Source organism: Mesocricetus auratus, unplaced genomic scaffold (assembly GCF_017639785.1).
Source record: "Mesocricetus auratus isolate SY011 unplaced genomic scaffold, BCM_Maur_2.0 Super-Scaffold_100021, whole genome shotgun sequence".
In the NCBI taxonomy this organism is placed as follows: domain Eukaryota; kingdom Metazoa; phylum Chordata; class Mammalia; order Rodentia; family Cricetidae; genus Mesocricetus; species Mesocricetus auratus.
This window is the reverse complement of record NW_024429202.1, coordinates 16,112,138-16,139,918: the sequence shown is the minus strand read 5'-3', so window position 1 is coordinate 16,139,918 and position 27,781 is coordinate 16,112,138. Positions and strand designations below refer to the sequence as shown.

Genomic DNA, 27,781 nt, shown 5'->3' with positions numbered 1-27,781 from the left:
CTGACACCCACATTCAGGTGGGAGCCTGCTTATCTTTTAAGTTGCATTCACTTGTATTTTGTTTCTATTAAATAAATAAGACAGAAAGTCATCTTAATGTCCCAAGTGAGGAATAAATTTGTGTTTGGATATCACCATGAATTTACAATTTATGTCCATGGAAAAGCAACACAAAATCCCTGCGTGTGTCATTCATCTGCCACTTGGGTAGAGTAACTCCTGGACATAATTCCATCTCCAATGGGTCATTGTCAGTTCTGGATCACAGAGCATTCATGTGTTTGAAATATTTCACCACAGACTGACATCTGCAAACAGATTTGCAATATTTAAATATTGGCAGAAATTCCATTTATTAAAGGCTAGAGTGTATGTGAAATTTTGAGAAACTGCCTGATGCTCAAAATCAGAAATTTTATTCTCACTATTAAAACTATAATGAAAAATTTAATTTTGGCTCAGCCTAAAGAAGGCAGGCAGCCAAATAACTGAGAAAACTCTAAAACATCTGAGGTCTGTGCAGTGGATGCCACAGTGTTTGAATAGTGTGAGCAGCAGCCACAATCCTAATCTGGCATTATCCAGGTATAACCCCATTAATAAAATGTAATTTATTCATATGTCTGTCCATTGTTTTCTCTAGTTATTTGAGTGTGATTGCAACTATGATGGAAAGGCCTATGATGATTGCCTTAAAAGTTATGCAAGCCATCATCTTTGGTGGCTGAAATAGAACCTGATAAAATAATCAGTTATCAGTTAATATTTCTACAAATAGATAGATAAAACTCACTGTATTCTTCTGAAGGAATTTTAGTAGGAATTCTCAGTCAGTAACACAAGTTGCCTGTTGGCAAAAATCACAGTAGGATTACTATACTGACCAAAGTATAGCCAGGGGCTGGAGAGTTAATAGAAGAGTGGTATGCCTTTTGTCCTAAGGACAGATGCTATAAACAGAGCTTCTGCCTGTGGTATCTAACACACAGAATTCATTAGAAACTAATAGACTACCCACAGTAATTATGGCTGACAACAGCCTATTGAGCTCCCAAGTTTGCATCAACAGATATTGGGCTGCCAGAGTAAAAGCCACCTCGTAGTAGTCTATCCTCTCACATGTGTAACAGCTCTGGATGCGAGTATGTCTGGTTGTAGATATGTGAATATAGGCATGGTCATACTCAGAGGCCAGAAACATTGGGTCGCATGCAGTTAGCATTATAGGTGGTTGTGAGCAGCCTAATATGGCTGCTGGGAGCTGAACTTGGATCCTGAGCAAGAACAGTGTGGGCTCTTAACTACTGAGCCATTCAGGCATCCCAGTGCACTCATTTTAAAGCTACTGGCCTGCATAGGAACCATATTTAGAGTAATGAAGAAGAATGATTCTCATTCAAAAATCCCCCATGGAGGTGTTAATTAAGTATATTGATAGCATTAGTAAGGGGTTATGTCTTCTCGATGTATTTGGAGAGTTGTACAGATGTTGGGTTGTCACATGGATGAACTATGATAGACATTGCTGATCATCTATTAATTCCTTGTTTCTTTTAATAAAATATATTTCAAGTATTTTTAGAGTGCCCAACTAAAATGGTTCACTTTCCTTACCTTATATACAGTTATGGTTGGTCACGTGACAGCTCAGCCAATGGGGCAATAGGTAGAAATCTCTTGAGAAGACACTTTTTCTAAATAAATGATGATGTTCATTTCCTCCCTTATTTCCACTGTTATGAGAATTCTTAGGGTCAGAGCCATGACCCTTACCATTCTAATAGTCTTGGCTTGGCCTCCTGTCCTCAATAGGCCATTTAAGCACAAAAGTCACAGGGAAAAGCAAGAAAGAATATTTATTCAATGTAGTTTGTGGTGATATATTACTTAGGATGTATTAAAGCTTGCTTGAGGATTCAGAAAACAAAGTCAACCTCAAGCTATAGAGATCAGGCAGTGATGGTACCTACCTTTAATCCCAGGACTCGGTATTAGGAGGTAGATGGATCTCTTTGAGTTCAAGCCCACCCAGGGCTACATGAAATTGAATCAGTCTAAAAGAGTAACAGAGCTCATGCCTTTAATCCCAGCACAAAAGACAGGAGAAGGGTCTTCAGTAGTCAGTCTCAGGATTCTCTAGTCATGTTGAGGAGAGCATAGCAGTCTGAGTCAATCTGAGGAACAGTGAAGTCAGGAGCAGTTTGAGGATTGCCCCTTTGGTTTGAGCTGAGATAGAGGTAGAGTTTGTGGCTGGCCACTTGGCTCTTTATCTGATCCTCAGCTTGAATCTTGAACCCCAATATCTGTCTCTGAGTTATCATGCTACAGTAGTTACATTGGAAAGAGGAACAAAGCTTAGTAAACCACCCACATTCATTTCTGCATCTTGACATGAGTTTTAGATTTAAATAGAAGACATGAAATACATGTAGCTAAACCATTCTGGCCAAGGCTTGGTCCTGCCTGTCATCATTGTCCAGGCTTCAGTATATCCTTTAAAAGTGACTGACAAGTTGTCAGAATTGAGTGAAATCTCTTTCAAGACATAAGCTCCCTGTCTAGTTCCAATAATGCACTTAACCTTTTCCTCCTCACAGCATGAGATTTGGAGTGGGACAATTCCAATTTCTTGGTATCTATTGTTTCAATAGTCTAATAGCTAGAGGGAAGGGCACAAGTTTTTCTAGAGTGTCTTCCTTATCCCTGCCAGAATGGTGATATCACCTATAAACCATACATCGTATCTGGAGCTACAATAGCCATGTGTATCAATGACATTAGAATGCAGACCTGTAAACAGAAAAGGGATGGTCTTTATGGCTTCACAGGTCTTCCAGCTTGCCTGTGTGACTGGAACTCTCTGCTGAACACAAATGGAACTTCCTCAACTCTATGTTTTGAGGGGTCTTTGTTTGCAGATGCACATACCCTTTTAAAAATTAGATTTTAAATTTTATTTCATATGCATGAGAGTTTTTCCTGCATGAACATTTTTCACACCTTTTATGTACCTGGTTGCAATGGAGGCCAGAAGAGGTTGTCAGATCTCCTGGAACCTGACTTCTGTGCAGTTATGAGCTGCCATGCTAGTCTGAGAAGCTTACCTCTGTTCTCTGCAAGAACAATAGCTCTAAACTGCTGAGGTGCCTCTCCAACAAAAATGGAATCTTAACAGATCTACCCACACTCATAATCTTTAGAATGAAGGCATATGTACCTTACTGGACTTAGAGATTCAGCTCCATGTCAGATCCAGCTACATGCTTTAAGAATTCATAGTTTCTTCTGTTGTTTTTAAAACTTATTATAATACAGTAATTGGACAAAATTTCATGTTTCATTGTGACATTCTATAAGACTAACACGCTCATGTTGTTATTGGATTGTATTTATTTTTCTACTCTTCTTCTTGTTTCATAGCTGGAGTGAGTGATCAGTATTTATGAGACTTTTCTATTATGTTCTTTTCCTTGGCCTCCTCCATGCAGCTCTTAGTAACATTCCTAAGCAGATAACCCTCTCCTCCTAAGAGTATTTCTAACATGAGAGGACATGCATTCGTGCTTAAGAACAACATCCTTTGAGCTGGCCATGATTCAAGTCCCAATCTTCCTGCTATTGATTTCATAAACCTGGCTATTTACATTTCTGGCTTTATTTTCATACCTTAAAAATGAGAGGCTAACAAAAGTCTACCTCATGTATTTCTTTAAAGAAAACTGAAGAAAGTGTATAGGAGAATACAACTCACTTTCCCCCAAATGTGTTAAACTTTTAAATGCAGATGTGCTTTCTCCTTTAGTTGAAAGGGATCTAAACTCCATCCTAATTCTAATATTGGATAACTGCTAAGTGGATGAAAGTTGTGTGATAGCAGCAGGGAAGGGATGCAGTAGGAGAACTCAGAGCAGAAACTTTTAAAAGTATAGCAAATGATAAAGAGAATGAGATTATTTACAGATGTGTATATAAATGTTTGTCCAAATTCACTTTAATATTTAGTTTTAGGGCTACTAAGAACATGATAAGTAGTATGACCTCATAATACTGAATTTTCCCCTTAATCATTATCATTTAATTTAGAATAAAAATTAGCGTATATATAAATATATATTATATGTAAATATATGTGCACCAAGTTGTGGTTCCTAATTTTTCTCCTACAGTACTCCTCTAAACAAAACAGGGAAGACATTTTTAAGACTTCCTTAATATTTATAAAATGCCTTCCTGGTCAAAAATGCCTTGTATGTATTATATTATTCAGTTCACCTCCCAGTAACTGTTTATTGTCTCTAAAGTTGAAAAATGAAAATTAAACAATGTGTCCAGCTCTGTTCATATTTTAAGTAGAGTTGTTGGAATTCAAGCATAGCCCTGCAAAAGTCTCTGGCTTTTCCAGCAGAATTCATAACAGGAAAAAAACAGCACAGGTTTTAATTTTTGTTGAAGCAAAGTATTAAAACAGTGCCTCTGGTATTAAGAGAATGGGAATGCTTTCATAATAAGAGAAGTGCCCAGAACAAAGAGGTTTAAAGAATGTAATAGATAATATATTTTAGAGGCTTTATGTGAGCACATATACCTATAAATTAAACACGAATATACATTAAAATAATTGCATACGGAAAAATATCTTTGATTTAGCAAGGCTAGCTTAAAAACAAGCTGTGTATTATCGGCAGGCACATTTATTCAGTAAGCAAGTTACTAAGTTGCTTCTTTCCTTTTGCTATTTCTCAGTTCCATCATATCTTCCAAGGCACAAGCAGGCCATCAAGCATGAAGAAAATTGTTATTTACGGTAGTATTATGTTATCTGAACTTAAATAGACTGCAATTATTGTCAATTTAACAAAACTCTTCTAAAGTCAAACATACCATAGGAATGAACATTTCTTATTACAGTAACCATGAAAGACAGTGTACCTCAAATGGAGATCAAAAGGATAGAGTCTCAGATCAATGTTTATACTTGAGTCTCATAAAAACACTTCTGTATAAGTGGTAAATAGGCAACTATTAAATTTTACAAATATCTTTTAGGGCACCAGATCAGCATTAGTATAAGACACTGACACTAACTCCGAACGAATGATGTTGATAGAACATGCTAATTGGCTTTAGAATGTCACATTTTAGACACTCTTTTCTATCATTCCATGTTATTTATTTAAAATAGAACTAAAATAGCTTAAAGCTTGTAAAAAACTATAATAAAATAAAGGCTACATTAAATATAAATAGTGTGTTTTTATCTTTTGTTTTAATTTTTTAAGAGAGGTTCCCACTCTACAGGCTAGATTAGTGTGGAATTCACGATGTAACCCAGGCTTGCCTAGAACTAGCAGTCACACTATCTTAGCATTCAACTACATCCATAGTAGTAACTCAAGAATTGTTGACAGGGGCTGGAGAGATGGATCAGAGGTTAATACCACTGCCTGCTTGTCCAGAGGACCTAGGTTCAATTCCAAGCATCTACATGGTAGCTCACAACCATCTGTAACTCCAGTAGATGGTCCTTAACACAAGGGACAGGAGCAGAAAGAGATTGTTGGAGAGATATAGTGGGTGGATTTGATCAAAAACACAGTATATCCATGAAAAAAACAAGGATTAAACAAAGAAGAAATGATAGATGCCTTTAAGGAGACAGAGTTGTTTAATTATGTAATGTATGCTTAAATCTATCACATGGTTCCCAAGCCAATTTGTACAACTTTGTGGTTTTACATATCAATCAAAATAAATTTAATTTAAAAATGATAACAAGAGACACAAGTTCTTTGTAATTCCAACTATTGAAGGGGCTGGAACAGGAGATTGCCTTGAGATTAGGAATTTGAGGCCAGTATAAACAACATAAAGAGATCCCATCTAAAAATAAATAGATTAATTTGAAAAGAATATAGTTAAATATTAATAAAGATCCATAAACATGGTATAACAGTAATCTTGTGTGTGTGTGTGTGTTTGTGTGTGTGTGTTTTACTTGACATTGAACCCAGAGCTTTGTCCATTCCCCTGATATCTATCCCTTCAGCCCAAGCTTTATTAATTGTTCCCAAGAGTTTATGAACATCAGAAATTGTATGAAAATGTATTAGTATACCTGAAAAAAAGAACACTTCCCGAAGGCTTTCAGGAAACTCTATAAACTGTGTTACCTAGGAAACTTTAGAAGCATAAATTGAGGCAGCCCAGAGTAATGAATTCAACACCTATCACTAACACATCTACAATTTTATATATATATATATAAAAGGAAAGGGTTATCATTTGAAAATTGCTGTTAGAAGTATATATACAGTTGAGGTTTATTCTGCTATATCCAGTGACCTTCCATAAATTATGCATCTATGAAGGTACCACCTGACATATTATTTCATGTAGCTGCTGTAATTTGCTTTAAAACTTCACAATCATATGCAAATTTGAATGTCTTCAGTTATCTGAAAAACTAAGTTTCACCTCTAATATATCTTCAGTTTTACCATTAAAACCATGTTTATAGGTTTATATTTCTAATCTTAGGTTACTTCTCAATTTCAGCCAAATTTGGGCATTTATAAAAGCTTTATTTTTCTGAATAAGAAGCAGCAACTCCCCAAATCACAGGCTATGGCACAAATTGAACTTAAGATCTAGATTCTCATGAGTACTACGAGTTGCAAGTAACATTTATTAAACATTTGCTGCAAGTCAGAATTTTGCTACTTGTTTTATGAGAATGGATTCGTTTGACCCACACAAAAACTCTGGATAGTGTATTACACTCCCACTCCCACTGCCACCCCATTCCACATGTGGAAGAACTGAGACTCAGGAAGCACAATGCTATGATCTATATTATTTTGTATGTTGCCATTTTCTTAGCATATTTACATATTTTTGTGAGTCACTCCACTAATTCTCATTGCCCCCCAAATAATATCAGGTATTGCATCTCCCAGCTTCTTCATTTTTTGATATTTCTACACCACATTTTATGTTCATTTTTCTAGGAAACTGTCATAAATTGCTTGGGATCACTGAGAAGCCTACCCTGGAAGTGGAGTTGCCCCACGTCTTGCTCTATCTCTATTTATGTTGTGTCCTTCAAGCATGTTTATATCAAGTGTCTCTCAGGACCCCTTATCTGGGGATGGGGAGTTTCCCCTAACTCCATGATGCAGGGAAGAAAATAGCACAACAGTCCAAGAGTAAAAACATTGTGCCCTTGAGAACAGCTAGGTCAGCCATCTCCAACAGAGGCTACCTTTATCTATCCCATGACACAAAAGTGCCTACTGTGGGGAAGAAAACCAGGAAGTTCGTCCATGGGAAGCTTGCCTATGGAGAGAAAACTCTATAGGCAACCCCAGCTGCCTGCCACTACTGGCCTAGTCAATTTTTGGTGGATGACACGCTCGGTTTGATAATATCTTTGCCTGCTGCTATTTGTTCTTTTGTCTGGAAGCCTCATCAGAAGGAACAATGTGATCTGCCCTGGACTCACAATAGCAGGAAAGAACATCAACTAACTGCCTTCACAGGGCACCTACCTACCTACCTACCTACCTACCTACCTACCTACCTATCTACCTGCCTAGTGCTTACTAATTTTTTGAAAATTTTGCTTGCTAGATGTCATAGTCAGCTTCAGCTCTCACTCTAACACAAAGCTAGGGTTACTTGGGGAAAGGGAGCCTCGACTAAAGAATAGCCTGGATAAGACTGGCTTGTGGCCATGTCTGTGGGCATTTTCAGACTACTGCTACTACTAATGGATACAAGAGGTCACAGCCCACTGTGGGTGATGCTACATGTGGCAGGTGGGCCTGTCTCTGTGAAAAAGCTAACTGAGCAAGCCGTAAGAATCAAGTCAAACAGCAGCGTTCTGTCATGGTCTCTGCTTCAGTTCCTGCCTCCAAGTATTTGTCTTGCATTCTAACCTTGGTTTTCCTGCATGAAGGACGATAACAAGAGATCATAAACTTCTCAAGTTGCTTTTTGCCATGGTGTTATTCTAACAACAGGAAACTAACTAAGGCATTATATAATTGATAAACTCAATTATCCCATGACCAAAGTATAACTATTGTAGAAGATTCCCCAGGCTATTCAGAATATCACCAGAAATATCTTCTTCCTTGGAACAATTACAACCTTTCCCTCTTTTTCCTCCCTCATTAGCACTCAGACTCATACACAAATTATCACCCAGTTTGTTCGTTCTCTCTCTCTCTCTCTCTCTCTCTCTCTCTCTCTCTCTCTCTCTCTCTCTCTCTCTCTCTCTCTCTCTCTTTAAGACAGGGTTTCTTTGTATGGCCTTGATGTCCTGGCCCTAGCTCTATAGACCTAGCTGGCCTTGAACTCACCGAGATCCACCCATCTATCCCTCCTGAGTACTGGGATCAAGTGAATGGGCCACCACTCCACCCAACTCAAATAAAAATCTTTAAAACACATGCAGTGATATTCAGCCTATCTCACTGTCCTCATATTGTGACTCATCAAAATTTTCCACCAGGGTGGAAAACACAGCTTGTTTGTTAGTTCACTTTCCTGCTCCTTTTCAGGACATTTGCTTCTTATTCCAATGAACTATTTTGAATAACAAGATTCCAACAAAGCTCAGTGGCTCCTCCTAGTATCTTTGTCTTTGCCATAATCTGAGACATTTAAGCCAATGTTCAAAAGATCTCAGGGAGACCATAATCTCAGGGCTGTCACACTGTCACCCATTGGACTCTTCTTTTTGATACCAATGGGGTATTCTGGTCATTTTGTAGCTGATTCATGAATGAAAAGGGCAGGAAGTGTTATTCAGAATTCCTACAGACAGGGTTATTTTTTACTTTGGGGATGTTCAAACATAATTTTAACAGAGGTTCTGTTACTACAATTTTATACTTCAAAACATAAGTAAAAGATAAAACAAAGCTCCAACTGACACTCCAGGACCTTAAATGCCCTTTAGTCTACCAATTTCAAACCTGTCTCACTTTCTGTTCTCTAGCTCTCCACAGACATGGATTTGAATTAACATGTATCAGACTTTTCCCTTTCTTAATATAGTCTTATTTTCTCCTGAAAGATCTGACCAGTGCCACAGCTTTTCATTATAAACAAAATCAGATAAAATACATATTTTATTTATTATGCATTTCCCCTTGATAAAATTAAACAGAAAATATACATTATTACATGAACTTTTAAAAGACTAACAATCAAATAAAATCAATAAACGATAACAAAGATGTCTTGGACATCACAATTGACAGTAATACAGTGTCAATCAAAAGCATATCTCAGTTGTCAAATGCTTCCATATACTCAACATGTGGACGAGGACTCCTAAAGCCCTGAATTAGTCAGCGCGGTATTTTGTCTAGAATCATGCTCCAACACAAATCCTATACTTACTAGTTCCCCCTCACCTTCAGAAAAGTTCTTTTCACTTATACATCTTCAAATCCCCCAATAAAATAATTCTACCAGAAAATGAAATGGTGTCTTTACTGCTAAACTGAAAATGTCTGACTTTTTGATCTCTTTTGACAGCTTCCCCTTGGGGTTCTTTTTCTGGCATCCACAGCAGGGTTCTTCAGTGGTTGCTTAATCTTGTTTTACTTTCTGTCCCCTCTAATCACCTTAAGTGCTCATGCTTTTCAGGCTTTTCCTTTCTGGTTTAACATATGTGCTTTTCCTTCCTTTATATTTTTTCTTTCTTTTACTGAAAATAGGTTCTTTTCACACATAGTTTATACTTATTGCAGTTCCTCCTCCCTCCTAGTTCCTTCCCACCTTCCCTCTCCTCTGGATCCAATCCTTTTCTGTCTCTCACTAGAAAATAACAGACTTCTAAGACATAACAATTATGGCAAAATAAAATATAATAAGATAAAAACAAAAATCATCACCTCAAGGCTGGGCAAGAAAATCCAATTGAAGGAAAGAGCCCCAAGAGTAGGCACAAGAATAAAAGACCCACTCCTTCAGTCACACACTAAGGAGTTCGTAAAAATTCTAAGCTAAAAGCTGTAACATATGCATAGGACCTGGTTAAGAACCTCATAGGCCCTGTACTTTCTGTGTTAGTCTCAGTGAGTTCGTATGAACCTTGCTCAATTGATTCAGATTGTTCATTCTCCTAGGGTCCTCCATCCCCTCTGACTCTTACATTCTTACACTCTTCCCATTTCGTCTTCCTCAGGGATCCCTGAGTCCTGTGGGAGGGATTTGATTGAAACACCCTACTTAAAACTGTGTGTTCCAAGGACAATCCTCTCTCTGTCTCACTGTCTCTCTGTCTCTGTCTTTGTCTTTCTCTCTCTCTCTGTCTCTGTCTCTCACTCTCTGTGTGTGTGTGTCTCTGTCTCTCTCTCTGTATGTGTGTGTATGCACACACATGAGTGTAATGTCTGGCTGTGAGTCTCTGCATCTATTCCCATATGCTGCAGGAGGAAGCTATTCTGATGATGACTGAATAAGGCACTGATCTATGGTATAGATGAAATTGTATTTTTTTTCTAGGTTTTCATCTTTGATTCCTCTGACTTGGAACAATGGGCCTCTCTCAAAGATTATATTGGTTCTCAGTATGTACCAAGTGTTGTTCTGGAAGTGGAAGTAGGAATAGGTAATGTTTCCTAGTCAACTTTCTCCAGTGGCTCTTTATTCTACAGGATACAATCCTATTCTTTTCTTAGTCCCTGGGCCATAGAGTTCTTGTGGTACTGCTCTTGCCTCCTGATTATAGCTTTGTCTTCAAAAGCAGGCCAGCTGGAGTGCAATCCAACTGCTTGTCATTCTGAAAGCATGATCAGCTCTGTTTCCTCCAATGTTTTCCCTTTGAAGATTCTGACCTTGTGTCTTCACCCCTGTCTGCTTCTTCATCAACACCTTGCTCTTCTATCTTGTTCTTCAGGAAATCCTCTGTGGTTTCTATGACATTCTGAAAAACCTTTTCTGAACTCATCACAAAGTTATAATTACTTAATTTATCTATGCTTCCCATCTGATTTGGACATGGAAAGAACCAGTACTATTTCGTTTTCATCTTTATTCCACTTCAGCTAGTAAGACACCTGTTGATTGACAGTTGCATACGGAAGTAGTAGATACATGGCAGGAACTCCATAAAGGATGTGTCTTTAATTCCTCATTGAAGAAGAATGGTAAAATGTCAGTACCACTAGGGGGCATAGAATTATAACAGAAATTTCCAGTATGCTAGCTCCTGGGAGATTTTTCACTTCTGTATCAACTTCATTCTTTCTAGCTATATGAATCTTGAAATAATGTAATGACTCCATTCAAATTACTTCCCAGAAGAAGTGTGCAAACAGTATCTAAAAGACAGAAACTAAGACTGGCATAGTAACATGCTATACTAGATTAACGAAGTATGCAGGGTTTCCAAAAGGAAACTGAAGCTAGTGTTAGGAAAAGGATAAAAATATAAATAGGATGTCAAAACATTAATATTGTGAGACTTACAGCTACTTTAAAATTCTCAATTAAAATATCTATATAGGGAGACTATCTTCACAGGAAGACTGAAGCTGCTTCTTGTTTTTAAATATAATCTGAATTTTGGTTTTAGAACACATACTTATATGGTTACTATTAAAACCAAATGAAATAATAATTTAAACTAGTTTTGGAACATCCTGAACCATATAATAAACATTTATAATTATTTTGCTTTGGCAGTGTTGATCAGGACAATATTTGGGAAGTTCTTAGAAAAAAAAGATAGTTTTTGGTATAAAAACAGCGAAACCTTTTGAAGCCCTACACCTCAGCTACCATACCAAGCACCTCTTGACTGCCACACATATGCTGTTGAAGCAAAACCATTATGCTCACCTCAAAGGGAATGCAGGCATAGAGTATCCTGGAGCCCAATATGAGATACCATGGCCCAGGAACACAGACTTAGGTGACTGCAAATACCATAGCAGCTTCATGAATACTTTTTAAAGGAATGGAGCAGAAAAAGCCATACATTAAGGCATTTAAAAACTATATCAGTGGAAATCTCAACTATTTCAGGAATATCAGCAAAGCAAGATCATTTCTGCCACAGGCCTCAGATGTCATCTGATAACATTCTTAACCTTTAGGATGGGGGAAGCTAAGGAGATTTTACCTGAGAGTCAAAAGGAAGTTATGTCAAACACAGAGGTTGTCAATAAATTACAACTGAGAGGGCTAAAGGCAGTCCAATCCAATAGACCTGCAACATTCCAGATCTCTACAATCAGAGAAGTTCCAGCCATCAGCCTTGTTGAATGTTGAACACAAGTGTGTCCTCTTTGCCAGAACTTTTTTTTCTCACCTCCTACATTCTTTCTGTACCTTCAGGTCAGACTGTTGGCAGGTAGTCATTTCTCATTACCAATGTAATGCAGGCCTCAGATTCCAATTATTAGAACCTCCAGCAGTCTGTCCTGCCTCAGATGGTCTCCGTGCTGTAGTTTCTGGTATCAGCTTATTGGAGAAACATCTTAACAAGTTTGTGTCATATCTCTTAGGAACAATTATTCTGGATTGACCAAAGGTGATACTTTGGTAAACCATCCTGGTATTTTTAATATGAGAAAATAAGTTTTTTGAGTCAGAAGTTATAATGATAAATATCTACAAAATGCATTATAGCTGCTATGATTATTGGCTTGATTACGTATTGCCACAAAGGAAATAAAAGCTAAGGAGATGAGTGATATAGTTTAAAAGGTATTCTGTTCAAAAGGTAGGGACTTCAGCTCTGCCTCTGGGCTTATTGTTATAACTAGGCTTTGTGCAAGTCACCAGTCATAGGTTTCCATTATATTCCGTTAGTAAGCTTACTTATAGTTGTAAGTTTGGCAACTTATTTTATCATTGCTACTCTCATTAGCTCAGGAATGTCATGCCAGACCAATGTATATCAGTATCCCTGTAGAGTGCTTCTGATCCCACACAAGCTGATCAGCAGATGTATGTGACTTTGATTGTGAGTCTATGCTGCATTGAAGGGTTAAGACAAAGAAAGGGTAAAAAGCTTGCCACAAAGAAGAAGAAAAGGGTGGGGGTGTAATGGAGTCTGTGCCCTTTGACTCAAGTCCATATCTTCATTTTTTTGCCTCCTTTTTCAGTTGCTAAAAGTCATGAGTGCATCTCTAGCCTTCATGGGACATTTCTAATGATATTCCAGGGTACTGTTCAGAAAGAAAATATAGTATGACAGAAAACACATTGAAATAAAATATTTTCTACTACTTCATTCAACTGAAAACATCTCTATACAGACTTCAGAGAATTTTGTTTCCACAGTCATAAATTTTAAGCAGGCATCGCAAGGGAATAGTTGAAAGCAAAACCTTATTTATTTATTTGTTTATTGTTTTGGCTTTTCAAAACAGGGTTTCTCTATGTAGCACCGATTGTCCTAGTACTCTCTCTATAGACCCGGCTGGCCTGGAACTCACAAAGATCTGCCTGTCTCTGCCTGCTGGGTGCTGAGATTAAATGTATGCGCCACCACCACCTGGTTAAAACAAAATCATGTTAAAGAATGAGAGACTGTCAATCAATTCACGTGCACAACACTAGGAATAAACACTTTTTTAAAAAAGTGATTCTCTGGACAGGCCTTTTGAGTCTTGAGTGTAATCAGAGCATCAGGACACAAGTAAGAGGATAATCACAGTTTAGAGGCCAGCCTAGGCTAAATAAGTAACTTCAGGACAGCATGGGCTACAGAGTGAAACCTGTCTCACAAAACCAATATAAGTAGAATTGTCATGTGCCTTTACCATTACCTCGTCATAATATTTTAATGCAATTATTATTCATGAAATATATGCTGTATTTTTATGCATGTCCCACTATGCCTGCTCTCAATACTGACACTTCAGCAAAAGAAAGAAATGGCAGTTTCCTAGCAACACCTGTATTCAAAGGAACAGCGACAACAATAAAAGCTTAATTACAAACACTTTATTTTCCTCCAAGTTCACTTTTGGCTATCGAGGGAAGTTACTGGATCGCAAAGAAAGCATGGCAAAGACCAAGACCATGAAAGAGGTCTCAACAGATCACTTAGTTATTTCTTCCTGGAAATGGAAAGACAGGATGATTACTAGTTAGAGTTTACACGTAGAACAGCCTGTTCCAGTAGTAGTAGGCAATGCTGTAGATACAGTCATGCCTGGTGCTGTTTGGTTCGTTTACTTGGAGCTGCAGAATGGGTATGGCAACTGGGAGCCAGGATACAGCGTTCCCAGGAGCTCATCCAGGAACTCCTAGTGGATCCACAGACAAGTCCCCTTCTCTGGGTTTGTGACTGAATGACACCTAGAAAAGATAGCTACAAACGTCTTCAACAGTCATAACCCTTACTAATCACAGCTGTCCCTGTCATCCTCCCAACCTGGTTTATTGGCATTTTTGGAATAGACATCCTAGGCTCCCTGGTATCATTCTTGTATCCCAGGAAAGCATCACTTAGATGTTAAGCAGCTGACTTCCTGGAGCTTTCAGAGGCGAGGGGCGCAGGGGAGGGGGAACGTGCTCTTGAGTCTTGTCTTTCAGCGATTTCCGGCCTGCATGTGGGGCTCAGTCCCCAGTGAGATGAAGGTGATCTAACCACAGTAGTAAAAGCTTACAGCAAAGAAAACAGCATCATTAAGGGGGAAGTGGCCTTTTCATTTTCCTATTTTCAGAAAAGCTAAGATTTTTCACGTTCGAAGCGTGCACACGAGTCATTTTAAGTCTCTGCATCTTTCACCCTGAAAGTCCCTGCACAGAAACTCCATGGGGAGTCTAAATATAGCTGCATCAAACTCTCCCCGCCTTCAGCCAGGGTCTCTGTGCAGCTCTAAGATTGGAGAGCTTATTCCAGGACGCTCTCTGCATTTGCCTTGAATAGCAGGGCGCGGAGCAATCTCTCTAGCACCTCCACGGTGTGTGGGTGTGAAGTGTATTAGGGGAAAGCAGGAGTGACTCTGGGTGCTGGTGCTTGGCTCACAGTCACGTGGTGTGGCTGCCAGCTGAACAGAGCTAGGAGTTAGTAGTGCCTACTGCCCGGAGCCTTTAACGGAAGCCAGGTCTTACTGACTCTAAGAGCCAGAGAGGGTCTTCCCAAAACAATAAAGATAAAAGTAAAAGTAAAACTTGTAGCTGACGTTATGACTGCAGAGAGCAGCTGTCCGCGGGCGTGGGTGTATGCACTGGGGGGGGGGGTGTTTAGTAGAGTATTATCTGCTATGTTTGAGACAACTAAGATGCGATTTTGCCTTAGCACTGTTTGATATTAAAGGAAGTGAAAAGGGCACGCAGAATAACCAACCACCTTGCTACTGTCTACCATGGCTTTCTGTCGAAAGCATAGTTCAATTGAACTTGGTGATTAATTTTTTTTTTTAATATTTGGGAGGAAGGCTGTTGTTTTGGAAGTAGTTCCCAAAGCTGGCATGCTCTCAGTTTCCCCAGTGCTGAATCTGTTGTTTAATTGCTAACAATGTTTTTTGAAAGCCAGAGTTCCCAGCCAGCAGCACCTTGGCTTCACTCTCAGCCAAGAGCGCGGATTTTGGGGCGCCCATCTGTCAGAGGTGGTAGGGGATCCAGTCAGCGGCTCCCCTTAACATGCCTCTAATCTTGTAAGTTACAACATCCTAGCTGAGAGGTAGGTCCTGGGCTCCCCACCCTCCAGGATCCCTGAACCACTCACTGGGGACGCCAGCGCCGCTGTGGATACCTAAGCAGTTTTATGACTTTCTCCCACTTAAATGGAAATTTCTTGAAGGAGAGATGTGGGCTCATTTTCCCAGACTTCTCTGTCAGGGGGAGACCCATGGCAGCTCCCTCATCGCAAAGGAGCCACTTTGGAGTTTTACTCCCTCCCCACACCCCATCCCTGGGGATGGGAAGGATGTTCTGTGACTCTCGGGCATGCTGTCTGAGGCTAGGATGGAAAGTCACAGCCTGCAGGCTGGATTGAGTCGCGGGAAGCCGCTGGCGGTCTCCGGGTGTGTCCATTGAACTGCGGAGGATTGGTCCTCAGCGCGGGAACCCAAGCGTCGAAGCATCGCCCCGAGGCTAGCCAGCACCTGGAGGGCAGGACCGAGCCGCTCCTGCCCACACTCATTGCAGGAGGATGGCAGGACCAGGAGCGGTATAGAAGGGAGAAACCCGGAGACCCGATCGGATCGTCCAGTTTGTTCATAGGGCACCAGGCGGACTTGACTCTCCGGACAGCTAGCTCCAAGCCTCAGGAAGAACAGACCGAAACTCAGGCCCGTGTTCTGCAGGGGGCAGACTGAGCTGACCCCGACTGGGTGTGCACTGGTGGAAGCGTGCTTTGGGGCATCCTGCACACCCCTAGCCCGGCCCGTGGACACTCTGGAGAGGAGGGAGTGGCAGCCGCGGGACTAAGGCAGAGCGAGGGTCACCTCTCAAAGTGACGCCCCCAACAGGTCCGGATTTGGAATCGGCAGAGGCAGAAATCCCGACCTCCCCGGCCTGCCTCGCACACCCCACCGCCCCCGCCCGGAGCCCCGGCACTGAGCTCGTCAGCCCCCCGGGGGACGCCCCGTCGGCTGCGGGCTTCCTCTTGCAGACCTGCCCGCGCACATGAGACCGTTGCCCCCGCCGCAGGCGCCGGCGCCCCCCTCGCGGTGCCGGTGGTGATGCCATGCCCCGCCACCACGCGGGAGGAGAGGAGGGCGGTGCCGCCGGGCTCTGGGTGAGGAGCGGCGCGGCGGCGGCGGCGGTGGCGGCGGGTGGGGGGCGCCCGGGCAGCGGCATGAAGGATGTGGAGTCCGGCCGCGGCAGGGTGCTGCTGAACTCGGCGGCCGCCAGGGGCGACGGCCTGCTGCTGCTCGGCACCCGCGCGGCGGCGCTCACTGGAGGTGGCGGCGGCCTGAGAGAGAGCCGCCGGGGCAAGCAGGGGGCCCGGATGAGCCTGCTGGGGAAGCCGCTCTCCTACACCAGCAGCCAGAGCTGTCGGCGCAACGTCAAGTACCGGCGGGTGCAGAACTATCTGTACAACGTGCTGGAGAGACCCCGCGGCTGGGCGTTCGTCTACCACGCGTTTGTGTGAGTACCCGCGTCCCTTTCCCCATGCGCCCCCAACCATGCCGGCTGATGGGGAGCCCCCACGCGCCTGACCCCCGGGGCGCGCGTGGAACCCGCGCCCTGGCTGGAGGCGCTGAAAGGCGCGCTCGTGCGCGCGCGCGTACACACACACACACACACACACACACACACACACACACACACACACACACACGTGGTGGTTTTTATTTCTTTGCACGTGTTTGCGATAGGCCCTCTGAAGCCCTCCATCTCTCTTGTCCCACCTCTAGAACTTGCTCAGGTTGAACCATTGTGCCCCAGAGTACACAAGGAACTGCCGGTCGGTTCCAGGTACCCGGGCAATTGAAGGCAGGAGTAGGATTCAGGCGACTCAGATAATCAGGAGTGATTAGGTCTTGACATGCGGAAACTTAACTGAGTGGGGCGCCCAGGAGCCGGGAAACGCTCTGGGAGGATGTTCACCAACCTGAGGCTGGAGAGTGTATAGGAGGAGGATGGCTGGGTGGGAAGGAGTGGAGGGTAGAAGGTGAAGGGTGGGTCCACAGCCAGCCTTAGGGTCCAGCACAGGAAGCTGCTACAAGGTGGAGAGAGAGACTAGCTTTTAAGCGCGCCCGCCCGGAAACACGCCTGGCCACCATCACAGCTGTCACCAACGGAAAATCTGTCAGTGCATGTAGTCCTTGCCTCAGACGTTGCCTGAGTCTAGGAGTGCTAGCAGGCCATACAATCTCCTCTCTCTCAGCTCAGTGGCAGCCACAAGTGGGGAACGGTTCAGGAACACGACCAAGGTGCCATGGCAGAGACTCAAGGAACAAGGAGTGGGTTCATTTGGCATTTGTGGCACTGAGACAAAGTGGTGTGTGTGTGTGTGTGTGTGTGTGTGTGTGTGTGTGTTAAGTAAGCCTAACCATCTAGCAGAAAATGTTTAATGAGAAAATGATTGGAAACAAATGTTTATTTTTCCCCCTAGGCATTAAAAACCTTTCAGTGGCTTTAAAATTTACTACTGTTTTTCCCACAACGTCCATTCATTCGATGTCCTGTTAGAGTTAGGTTTATCTGGATGATTTACAGTAATTTTTATGCCTTTACACCCTGTCTAATTTACAGTTTTTAAAGAATACTTGGTCTTCTTTTTGCCCCTAGTCTGCCCCTTCCTTCCTTATGTTAAAGTGAAATATATTAACCTTAGGAGAGCTTCAGAGAGAGTTGCAGGCACATAGTGACTGGTTCCTTGTTTCTTACTTAGTAAAATATGTTTGGAACACAAAAAATCCCTTCAGAAAAGAAGCATACCATCCTATACTTATCCCTTCCCTGGAATGAAGAATTGGCACCAACCCAGGAAACTTACAAAATAATAACCAGAGAGAAAGGACTGGATTTGTAAATAGGTGAACCTGAAATATGACCAGGTACAACTCAGGAAATTGGTGGAGTCTGCACTCTGGGGCCCTGGTGTCTGGAAATTTTTACAGTTCCAGATTGATGTGGACATGTAGGATTAGGTGGACTATTCCAGCCAGCTTTATATGTTTGCAAGACACTCACAGGGAATGTTGTAAAAAAAAGTGTAAGTTCTATCATTTGTTAATGGAAGAGTTACATAGATATGGATGCAATTAATGACAGAGAAACACCACTGACACTGGTTAAGCTCATCTCCTTGGATTGATAAGCAACCAATCTAGTACCTAATGAGTGTAATAAATTATTTTGACCTGTCAGAATATACTGAAAATTTTTAGCAATGATGAGGCTTAATTTGCAGTAAATATCCATGGTATGGATGATATTTTTAGAACATGCTCAAAGTATTCATGACTTGGAGTTTTAAATATGATGTAATGTATTGCACTTTCTTTGGCTAAAGTATTCATCCTGGATTCAGAGGGGATTTGACACAACCTCTGTTGTTGTACATGCCCATGTCGCCTAAGCCTTGTTTACAAATATGAATGAAAATGTCTCAAAATACTACATTTTCTTTTCTGGTTGTTAAGTCAGTTATTATGGACTTCTGGGGTTCTTACACTTTAACAAATGGGTTTTTAAAGGGTTCCAGCGGAAGGATTTGCCTGTTAACCAGCTTTATCAGTGAATCCAGTGGTAGATAGAACATAAATTATGAGCTTGTCAACACACTATTGCTAATGTAAAGTTCGTTCGAATGCTTCTGAGAGCCTGGAGGCTGCAGGATTGGAGCTGCACAGCTACATGGTGATGCAAGACCCACATCAGCACAAAATCGGAATGGATAGAGTCAGCCTCTGGAAAGATGGTAGAACAACCACCACAGAGCCTGGGGCGAAGAGGGGTAATCATTCCTTATGATTTTAAATGAGGTTTTGAATGGCAGGAATTTACACATTGAATTAATAAAGCAAGGGTACTTTGAGCTCTAAGTCTAATAAGACCATTACAGGAAACTATAAGAAAATAATTTCTAGAGAGGTGTAACTAACTAATGCCCTGCCAACCTGGGGATCCTCAAATCTTACTTTAATAACAGTTTTTGTAGCATATTAAGCTCTGTGCCAAAAACAAGTACACTGTGATTAATGAGGCACTTCAGGGATGAATTTACTTGGTTAGCCCAGTGTTTCCACTGCCAAGAAAGGAGAGGAGTATGTTTAATATTATGCTTCAGGTAAAGAGAGATTTCTGTTAGAATATGTAAAAATAATTATTACAATGATATTTTAATAGTCTAAAATGGGAACTTCTATGAGTATATATCCAAGACTACTGGTAAGGGTGCTGACAAGAACAGAGGTGACCTGCTTCAAGCAACTTCTTCCTCTAAATTTGTGGGCTGTAGGCGATCCAGACACTTCCTGCTCTTTCGGAGTCCCCGGGCAGCAGTGTGTTCTGTCTTCAGCTGTGATACAATTAACTAGATGAGCTCTTAAAATAGGAGATGATTTCTTCGAGTTGTTTGTTCCTGTTAAATTGCCCTTCTTTGGGGAAAATTTAGGAGGATTGTGGTAGTTGTAGAGGAGTTCGTGATAGGATTCCTAATGTAAATTTGTGTTAGGGTAGCAAATGCGGTCAGTCCTGAGGACTCTCACAGGAGTCTCTGTGAAATGCATCCATACAGACATCACATTGCCCAAAGTATCTTTGCCTGATTGAGTACTGTAGCTGGAAATTCAGAAATACTTCAAACTAGAATATTCCACCAAAGCTAGGAACCCTGGAGTCACCCCCCCAAATACTAGCTACCATTGACCATTCAAATGACCATTAAATTTTGCTCATTTGACTTGGATTATTTTTATGGATATATCCCTCTCTGTCGTTTGGTACTTTCTCTGACTCCCTCTGTTTCTACCAACCTCTCCTCTGCTACCCATCCATCTTGCTTCTATTTCCAACCCTGTAGCTGCCACTCTGACACAAGTATTATTAATAAATGTAAATACAATTATGCCATTCATAGACTTATCTGTTTACATATATGTAAATGTCTGAAGTATGTGCTGATTTCCGAATTAATGAGACAAAGACCTCCGCTTTCAAGGAGGAAAAGCACTTGGGGGGTAGCAAGCATTTCAACAAGTGTGAAATGATACTATCAGTACTGTGACAGAGGACATGAGTTACAAAGCTTCATGCAAAAGAGAAGTCAATGTGATTGAGAGAAGAAAAGGTATCAGTCTTCAAAGGAGAAGCCGGACATGGACTGTGTTTGGACAATTAGGTATTCCATTTCAGGTGATCAGAATAGGGGGAATGAGTAATTTTGGCAAAGAAAATAGCTGTAGTGAAAGTGTGGAGGTCGTGGATGTGTCGAAACTGTAAGTACTTTAAATGTCTTGCAGGATAAAGCCATCTTCAAGACAAGGATGGGGTCCATGCACCAAATGGAGCTTATAATGGATACGGAATCTTGTCTTTGTCCTGTAGGCAGAAGTGGTTAAGGAATGATTGAAAATCAAGAGAATACATTTTAGTTTGGAAAATGAATTGGGAGAGGAAATTTAAAATGGAATCGGTATGGTCTCTAGTTAGAAAGTAACGCTTGTACAGTTTCCATTCTTTACTCCGATTTTCATCAAATTCATCCTGAAAATGTTGGCTCTCTACATGCTGGGCTGCTGGAAAGTGGAGAGATGATTATGTAAGGAACTAAGGGAGTAACTGTGGGGTTAAAAAGAGTGTCCATCAGAAATGTCCCTTTTCCCTAAAAGATTCATTCTTTGAGACTTTTGTACTGTGTATTTTGATCATACACATTCCCGTTTCCCCCCTCCAACTCCTCTCTCGTCTCCTCCCACTTTCCCATTCTAACTTCCCACATCTTGCTTTTTGATAACCCACTGAGTCCAAATTATGTTGCCTGTGTGCCACTGGTGTAGGGCTATCCTTGGTGCATGCACAACCTAAAGAGGGGGTAACACCCCTAAAGAAATCATTTCCTCCCTTACCAGCCATCAGCTGATAATAACTCTGCAGTTAAGGGTGGGGCCTTGAGAATCCATCCACGAGTCATGCTGGAATGTTTAATGGTTTGATTCTGTGCAGGCAACCAAACCTGATGTGAGTTTACGGCAGGCCAATGGTGCAACAGGTTCTCCTAACCACTGGCTCTTGTACTCTGTGCCCTCTTACTTGATATTCCAGAGCTTTGATGGGTAAGAAGAGAGGTGTGATACACACGTCCCATTTAGGGCTGAGTGCTCCAGTCATTTATTTTTTTAAAAAATATTAAAGATACAGAATTGATTGGATGTTTTTACTCATCTGAAGGATCAATGGGGATGATTCCAAACTGTGATTTGGGAATTAGAAGTGTCATCCAGCAGTTTATGTGGTAAACTGTGAAGACCCAAGTTCCCAGAAATGTAAAAAGTTCAGATTTGTTCAAGTAGAATTTCAGATGTTCCTAGTCATTTGGGTGATGATTGTGAGGCATAGGAACAGGGAGACAGCTTCAGTCTTGCCTCGTGGGCTTTAGGTCAGCAAACTCCTACTCTTTCAAGCACATAGAAGTCACACAAGAAAATATTTGGAAAGAACCAATTCATTAAAAAAAATCTTGAGGTTAATGTAAATATCTCCATCCTACACCTAGATTTTGTAATATTTATCAGCTTGTGGTAATTGAAACAATGAATCAAAAACCAATGAGATATACAAGGAATACCAGCAAGCATCAAAAAGGATGGATGAGTAAGAATGTGGAGATAGACCTAGAATGATCCAGAGGTTAGGAAGTTAATGGGACTTCACGAGATTTCTTCTGAGTGATGTTCCTAAAGAACAAGGCCTTTGTTGTCTAAGCCTGTGTGGAATGCTTCAGGTCATATATATGATTTCAGTATAGGATGGATTGTTAGGAGTTATATAAATTAGGCTCCTGGACTCTTGGGACAGTTCACAAAACCCACATGCCATCTTTTTGACTTAATTATAGCCAAACACCCCAAGACTCCACCTTGATTACTAGCCTTGCTGGTTTACTTTGTCCCATGTTTCATGGCTATTCTTTTGTTCATTCTGTGCTGTTGAATTTTTCCTATTTAATGTACCCTGAATTTTCAACACATATTTCCAATTTTTTATTGTTTATTCAAAATACAATACAAAAGTGACCTCTTAGGCACATTTCCAGGTAGTTGGTGGGGATGAGATAGTTACCACTTGTCTTAGAATTCATTGCATTCTGGGAATACAAGGGATAATATAATAATGGTGCTTCATGTACCTTTGTGGTGGTGGTGTCTTCTTACCCCCGGCCTTCAATTCTGTCTGAGGGAAAATTTCCATACAGAAAGTCTACTTGATTCTTAATCTTAATTATTTAACAAGGTCTGTGCTCCATGCAGAAGTCTCAGGTAAGCCAAAGCTGAAAGAAATACCAGGTCTTGGAGATGCTAGAAGTACTTCAGAAGGTGACTTCTTGACCTCTAGCTTTACTAAGTTACTGATGTGGAGCAATCATTTGACCCATCAGGTTTCTGATACTTCATCTATGCATGGGCACAATAGTGTCTGTGACCCTGAGATGGTGGAATAGAATGGTTCAAAACTACTATCACAGAAGGAAAGAAGTATTTGGAAAACAAGCTTGTCTGGTATTTTAATTATTCCCCTCCTCATCTCTGAGCTGGATAATTACCTTCTAATTCATGGCTATAACTTCATGTCCTACTCCTCAAGTTCTATGTGCCACACCATAGCTGTAGCTGCCTTTCCAATGTTCAGCATACCACTCCTCTGACTGGAGACGGTCCCTATTCATTGCCTTGCCCTACTCCATGTGGACACAGTCCTTAAGGCTACAGTCCCCCTCCTGAATAATGAATTCCCACAACTCTGTTTTGCACAGCTGTAGTTCATGTGCTTATCTTAGTTCATTTGCCAATTAGTGCAAATCTCCAGACTATACTAGTTCCCTTTTGGTAGATGGAATTTTACTCTACTGATTACTTTCTGTATCTGATGCTATTAGACCTAATTAATTGTTTATTATTGGTATAAGAATTTTGTTCCAAAATAAGACTGCATCTATAGAAACTGATGCTTGAATTTTGTTTAAAATGTACTCATTGAAGCATATGTATTCCCCCTAGGTGTAGACGGACTCAATTTATACTGCTTAATATTCAGCTAATGTAGTAATATAATATATACCATGGCAAGTCAACCTATTTTGTAAAAATATAAATAAATACTTTTGTACTTGAGGTCCATAATCAAATTAAAAATGTTAAAATTGTTGATATACCAACATTGGGAATAACATGGCATAAGAGAAACAAAAATATGAGAACTGTATTTCAAAATGGGATAAAATTGTGGTGCAAGAAGTACTATAAACAAGGAAGATAGCCAGAAGCCTTTTGATAATTGCTTGCAAAGAAGTAATGCCAGTATTAATTTTTAATTGCAAATGGCTATTTTGGCAGATGAAAATGCCAGCAGAGCATGTTTTATCCTAACCCAGTGGTGTGAAACTACTGGAAGCCAAACATTGACTAGCACAGTCCAGTTAGTCTGGATGATGTCTCCATGTTTACACTGTATATTTCGTTTTTCTCCAAGCATTTACAAGTGTACTCTTTAACATTCTATTTGATTGCAACACAGGAGACAGATTGGCAGATTGGTCATGCAACTTCATTGTTTTGTTGCATTATTAGTGACATTCTTTGACGAGTTCAGAGTTTTCTAGTGATTGATCTTTTAAACATCTTTTGCATGAGTTTGTCAAAAGAGTGAGTTTTGTAAATGCTGTTTAATTCAGCAATTCTGAAACTTAAAAATAATTTTTTACTTTTCTAATAGTTATGTATGTATACCAGTGCATATCTAGTCTACACACATAGCTAAGCTCACAATATAAACACACACACACACACACACACACACACACACACACTGCATTCCTCATCAGACAGTTTCCATTTCCTCTGTTACTCCATGGAAAGTCAAATCAGTCAGTTGAATAAAAAGAAGAAAAACGGAAATTCATTCTGTTATTTAAGATTATCTTATAACTTTAAAGTTAATTGATTTCAACTGTATGTGAAGAGAAATGGATTTGTGAACACAGTTACAATGTACATTATCCCCTTTGTAATACTTATGAGACTATTCTAGACTGTTTCTTCTTTACTCCATAGCAGGATGATCTTTTATTACTGTAAAGTTACAGTTCATATGTCCTTGTCTGTAGCCAGGGATCCAGTTTCTCATGTAACTAAAATCCACAGAAGAATAGGTGTTCAATGCTAATCATTCCACAAAGCAGATAGTATCACAGGAGTACGTGATTAGGTTCAAATTCAAGCTCAACTTTGCTTCTACTGATTTGGTAGCCATGAGCAAGTTGCTTTCAATACCAGCTTTCTTAATTTGTGAAACAGGAATAGACTATATTAAAATATAATATTAATGTTGTATGTGATACACACACATATATGTATATACACTATTTAAAATATGCATATTTCCTTTAGTGTGATGACTGCTTTTGAAACCATTAATAAAATTAGGAATAATATAATAGAAGACTCTATTTCCACTCTAAAATTGCAGCATTTTATCTTATACCTAATGGTCAGTCTTTGAAACCGATAGAACTAAGGCAGGCAATAATGACCTCTCTATTTTTCTCTTTTGTTTTCTTTCTTTTCTCCCTCCATCTCCTCCCTTCCATCCTTCCTTTCTTTCCTAACGGAGTATCCTGATGCAGTCCAGGTTGGCCTCCACATCTCTATCAAGCCCAGGCTGGCTCCTGAGTCCTGGAATTTCAAGCATACACCAACACATGCAGCTATCACTAGCTCTCATTTCGCTGTACCACTCACACAGATGAATAATGGCTTGAAGGAGATCAAAAAGAGAGGTGATCAGCTTTGAAACTATTATTGAACTAGGATGCAGACTAGGGAAATGATGCAAGAAAAGAAAAAAGTATGGTGCTATAGTGGAATAGTATTTATGAATTACCAAATATATAAGATGAAGAGAGATGGATTTGTTATTTCTGGTATTTGATTGAGCCATTATATAGATAGTGGGACCATTGACTAAGACCAGGGCCATTAACTGAGAGCAGGACTTCAGGTGGAGCAATGAGTTGAGGGATGTAAGAGGTGATAAAAATGAGTTTAACTATGGAGATACTGAGCTTTTGGTGCTGGTGTTTATAGTAGCTGGTGGATGCTGCTTTAAAATTTTGGAGATAAAAAAATCACAAGAAAGGCAGTAAATAGAAGTTATTAGGTTATGATGGATACCTGGATAACACATGCTATTATGGGGAGAAGAAGAATAGGAAATGGAATAGAGTAATATTAAGATGGAAGGGGAACAGACTAAACATTGGTTAGGGGCATGTAACTTAAAAATATCTACGGCATACTCCATCCTAGTCATTAGAAGTTTGTATATTAAATAAAAGGTGTCTATAATCTGTCACCAGAAATCTGCATTTCCCTTATAACAGGGAGGTTAATCCATGGCCTGGAAAATGCATTTTTATCAGAGGAGAACCGCTGAGGTAGAATGATAAAGCTATATAGGTCTATTTCAGTTCACCAAATGCATGGGTCACAGACATAGAATAGCAATAGTAAAGATTCTTAGGGACCCCATTTAAAATTTTCATCATATTTTCCTGAATTCAGAAGTTATAGTTCTTATTCGTGTAGATGTTGGCAAATAGAAGAAACGAAGCTTATTTACAGGCTACAGTTTGACAGCACTGAATATCAAATGGGCAGTCAAGCATTTAAAAGAAAGCTAGACTGCTTCTCTAGGTTTAGACCCAGCAAGGAGTCAGAACAATGAAATGATTACAGTCTTCCCACTGAATGCAGTTACCGTAGGTAACATGGTCCCATTTTATTCTCACAGTGAGATGACCCTGCAACCCTTCCAAAGTAGACCTGTACCTACGTTAAGAAAGAAATCAGCTGGGCAGTGGTGGGGCACACCTTTAATACCAGCACTTGGGAGGCAGAGGCAGGCAGATCTCTGTGAGTTCCAGACCAGCCTGTCTACAAGACCTACTTCCAGGACAGCCTCCAAAGCCACAGAGAAACCCTGTCTCGGAAAACAAAACAAAACAAACAAAAAACAAAACAGGAGAAAGAAACCACCCAGTCACTGTGTTTATGTTGATCATGTTGACTTCTAGACTGATGTAGGCTACCAGTTTGGTGTGACCATGCTCAGTAGCCTCTCATTTCTTCTCTCTCTTTGAAGAATGTTCTCATCACACCACTGAAATTGGAAGTGCTGCTTTCACAGCATCTCCACCAAGAAAAATTCCCTTACATGGTTCCCAAGCTATTGCATTCAGTGTTGGACCTGATGAGTTACTTCAAAATTTCCTGTTTTTAAACTGGTTAGGTCATACTGCTGAGAGCTGTTTTTCAGAGATGTGGAAATGGAGTTTTATTCTAGAGTTCAGGGCTGGAAGGAGATAATAAAAATAAGTTTACAGATGGCATTGGATGAAGTAACCTAAACAACTATAAATAAGAAGAGTCAAGAAATTGTCACACTATGCTGAAGAAAAGATAATATCCTATAATCAAAGGATAAAACAATTCACAATGTCACCAGAGAAATCATAGAATTTTTCCCTCCATAAAAGAATAAAGCAAATACTTAACTCTTTTTCTTTCTTTCTTTCTTTCTTTCTTTCTTTCTTTCTTTCTTTCTTTCTTTCTTTCTCTTCCTTTCCTCCTCCTCCTTCTTTTCCTTCCTCCTCCTTCTTTTCCTTCCTCTTCCTCCTCCTCCTCCTTCTTCTGGCTTGTTGTTGGTTTCAATTCCCTTTCAGTACTGTAGACTTAATAAAGATTTCCAATGTATGTCATAGGATATTTAACAGCCCTCTCCACAGTCATATCTTGTGTCTTATTACTTCAAGGGCCACATGTAAAGCTAGCAAGTTATTTTCTCCAGAGTAACATCTGGCATTGCAGAAGCCACATAACATAGCCAAGGGTCAACCAGAACACTACATCTACAAACATGAGAAAACAGAGAGCAGGGAGATTTCAGAGGAAGAACTAGAGCTCATTTTCCTTAGTTAGGTGCTCAGAAGAAAAGGGAATTGAAGAATCAAAGTTCTCAAAATTCCAACCAATTATGACAATCCCCAAGCAGCAATTACTTGTTCATTCTTACATAGAGATGAGGTATACAGGTGACTTATTTGAGCTTTGGGGAGGATTATCATTTGACA

The 27,781-nt window shown here is 40.4% G+C and overlaps 1 protein-coding gene across 3 annotated transcripts in view; it reads left to right on the top strand.

Annotated features, from left to right (window-relative positions):
• Positions 1–15,570: 15,570 nt before the first annotated feature.
• Kcnq5 (potassium voltage-gated channel subfamily Q member 5) overlaps positions 15,571–27,781 on the top strand; it is a 500,328-nt gene continuing 488,117 nt past the window's right edge. For 2 of the 3 annotated variants that reach the window (XM_021228536.2, XM_005072274.4), the window contains exon 1: positions 15,575–17,073. In XM_021228536.2, coding sequence (XP_021084195.1) covers positions 16,670–17,073 — 404 coding nt within the window. In that variant the 5' untranslated portion in view covers positions 15,575–16,669. Of the gene's footprint in view, positions 17,074–27,781 lie in introns of all 3 variants that reach the window. The other variant, XM_040729298.1, reaches the window with a different exon arrangement.